Source organism: Morone saxatilis, unplaced genomic scaffold (assembly GCF_004916995.1).
Source record: "Morone saxatilis isolate NCDOM2014 unplaced genomic scaffold, NCSU_SB_2.0 Contig24, whole genome shotgun sequence".
Lineage (NCBI taxonomy): Eukaryota > Metazoa > Chordata > Actinopteri > Moronidae > Morone > Morone saxatilis.
In genome coordinates this window covers 15,003,188-15,005,283 of record NW_023339807.1, presented here as the reverse complement: position 1 = coordinate 15,005,283, position 2,096 = coordinate 15,003,188, and the positions used below count along the sequence as shown (strand labels likewise).

At 40.6% G+C, this 2,096-nt stretch overlaps 1 protein-coding gene across 1 annotated transcript in view; it reads right to left on the bottom strand.

Annotated features, from left to right (window-relative positions):
* LOC118335745 (extracellular matrix protein 1-like) overlaps positions 1 to 2,096 on the bottom strand; it is a 5,663-nt gene that overhangs the window by 2,231 nt on the left and 1,336 nt on the right. Inside the window, exons 3-6 of the mRNA XM_035672173.1 lie at positions 1,910 to 1,978; positions 1,767 to 1,787; positions 1,136 to 1,416; positions 157 to 362 (exon numbers count right to left, since the gene is read on the bottom strand). Coding sequence (XP_035528066.1) covers positions 157 to 362; positions 1,136 to 1,416; positions 1,767 to 1,787; positions 1,910 to 1,978 — 577 coding nt within the window. The remainder of the gene's footprint in view (positions 1 to 156; positions 363 to 1,135; positions 1,417 to 1,766; positions 1,788 to 1,909; positions 1,979 to 2,096) is intronic.

The following is a 2,096-nucleotide window of genomic DNA, read 5'->3' as shown; positions in this document are numbered from 1 at the left end:
ATACACATTTGGTGCTCTGGTGAGTTTATGACACCAGGACACTGTCTGTGGGATTAATTGATATTTTGAATACTAAATAATACTATTACTTCTGGTGGAGTGATTTGTCAATATCAACATTTTATTAGTGCCTATTTGATTTATTTCCCTGCGTACCTCTCGCAAGTGCTGGGATCAAAGTTGAAGCTGTCGAAAGAGGGAGGTGGTGGCACCGGCAGCTCCTCTGTTGGCCCATAGTTCGGGTTTGGAGCGTCATCGTGGAAGCAGTTCAGCCGTTTGTTGCCTGTTTTCCTGCAGCAGTCGTAAAGACGATCCTTTACTGATGATGACTCCGTACAGAAGGATTCGACTGACAACTCCCACTGTAGTAGGCACAGAGAAATAACACAGTCACACAGGATGTATAAATTAAATCCTTTAATGGGTGTCTGCATGCCTGAGGCCATATGTTGAGTGAATGGGCCACCCGCAATTATGTGAAGTATCTTAATACACACTTGAAAACTGAAAAGCAAACACGGTAAGAGGAAGGCGATAAGATTAAAGTAATACTTTATTCACTGAAGAATTTGAGACAGGTTTGCTGCCTGCCCCCAGACAGCTTCACTGGTGCTCATGCCAAGGCCTGTTTGTTATGTCGGGCCGGGCTGCATATAATGGGCTTATCAACTAGAAGCGCCCAAGGCCTTCAACTTTGTTTAAAATTGCAAGCACCATCATCTCTGCAATGTGAGGAATGTTTGATGGCCATTTTATATTTGAGATAATACAACAACATGCACAAAAACACTGTGTGGTGTTTGGTTGAGTATATGACACCAGGCCTATGACATTACAGCTTCAAGAATTAAGTTTACATGAATATAAGTTTAAAAAGTTGGCAATAATATGAAGGCCTATGAGAGCATTCATCCCCATGAGGTTTTAAGTGGATAACTTTAAAAGTGTTTATTAACAGGAAATCATATTGGCCTATTTTATCTCTGAATAATATCATTATGTTGTTCATCGTGTTCTGCTGCCTCTTGAGAAAATAATCATGATGAAACTAATGACAAGAAAAACATAATCAGTAAAGAAGAATAAACCAAGAGGAGCAGAATTAGGACAAGAAGTATGTCCGATGAAAACTCACCGCCTGTCTGGCACAACACAGCGTCACTTCGCTTCCCCACGTCTCGTTCCCTCGGCAGCACATACTGAACCAGGACTCTGCATTATTGACAGCACTGGCCATTCTCTTCAGCTGGCCAAAACCAGAAACAGGAAAGTAAGAGTCTGAGTAGTAGGGACGACGGTCTCCATGGACACAGATGGCTTGGAGGTTTTCTGAGGATGGTCGCGCAAGGGGGAACTGAACGGGATAGTCCAGGCTGGGAGGACCACCAAAGGAACGAGGATTGAAACTAGGTCTACCTATGAGGAAAGAACAGGAATCATACTTTTATTTGATGCTTTTACAATTGCAGGTAGATGAAGTAAATGAAAACTGAATAAAAGAGGAAATTGGATACTAACGTCCTCTTGGTTTTAAGACTCGTCTGGAACCCGCTGACAGAACAAAGGCTGCATTATTAAACAGTACTTTTCAAGGTTTTTTTATACATGGAGGAGTATGACAGGAAAGATGAGCAAGAGAGAGAAAGAGAGAAGCCTTAGATAGATAGATAGATCAGAGTGATGATATAGACTAGATAGCATTAGATAATAGATCAGATCAGATTAGATACCTCTCGTCATCATAAGGTGTACTGTGGATCACGATCATTCTGCGTGTATGGGAAACTCTATGAAAACAAAACAAAATAATAAACAAAAGCCAGTGGATAGTAGACCTTTGGTTGTATGATTAATTATATTGAGCGGCATGCAGTTATGTCGAAACAGTAGGTGAAAACACAAACGATACCCATGGCGTCGAGAAGCTCTGACATGTCCAGCGGTCTCTGCATCATGAACGACTCTGGGTTTTGTATCTCTGAAAGACATGAATTTTTAAAACAACGATTTACAAAAAAGAATATTCTACAGTGTAATTATGTAAGTTTATACTGTATTTCTATACTTTAACCTGATCTACACAAACTTCAGTCATG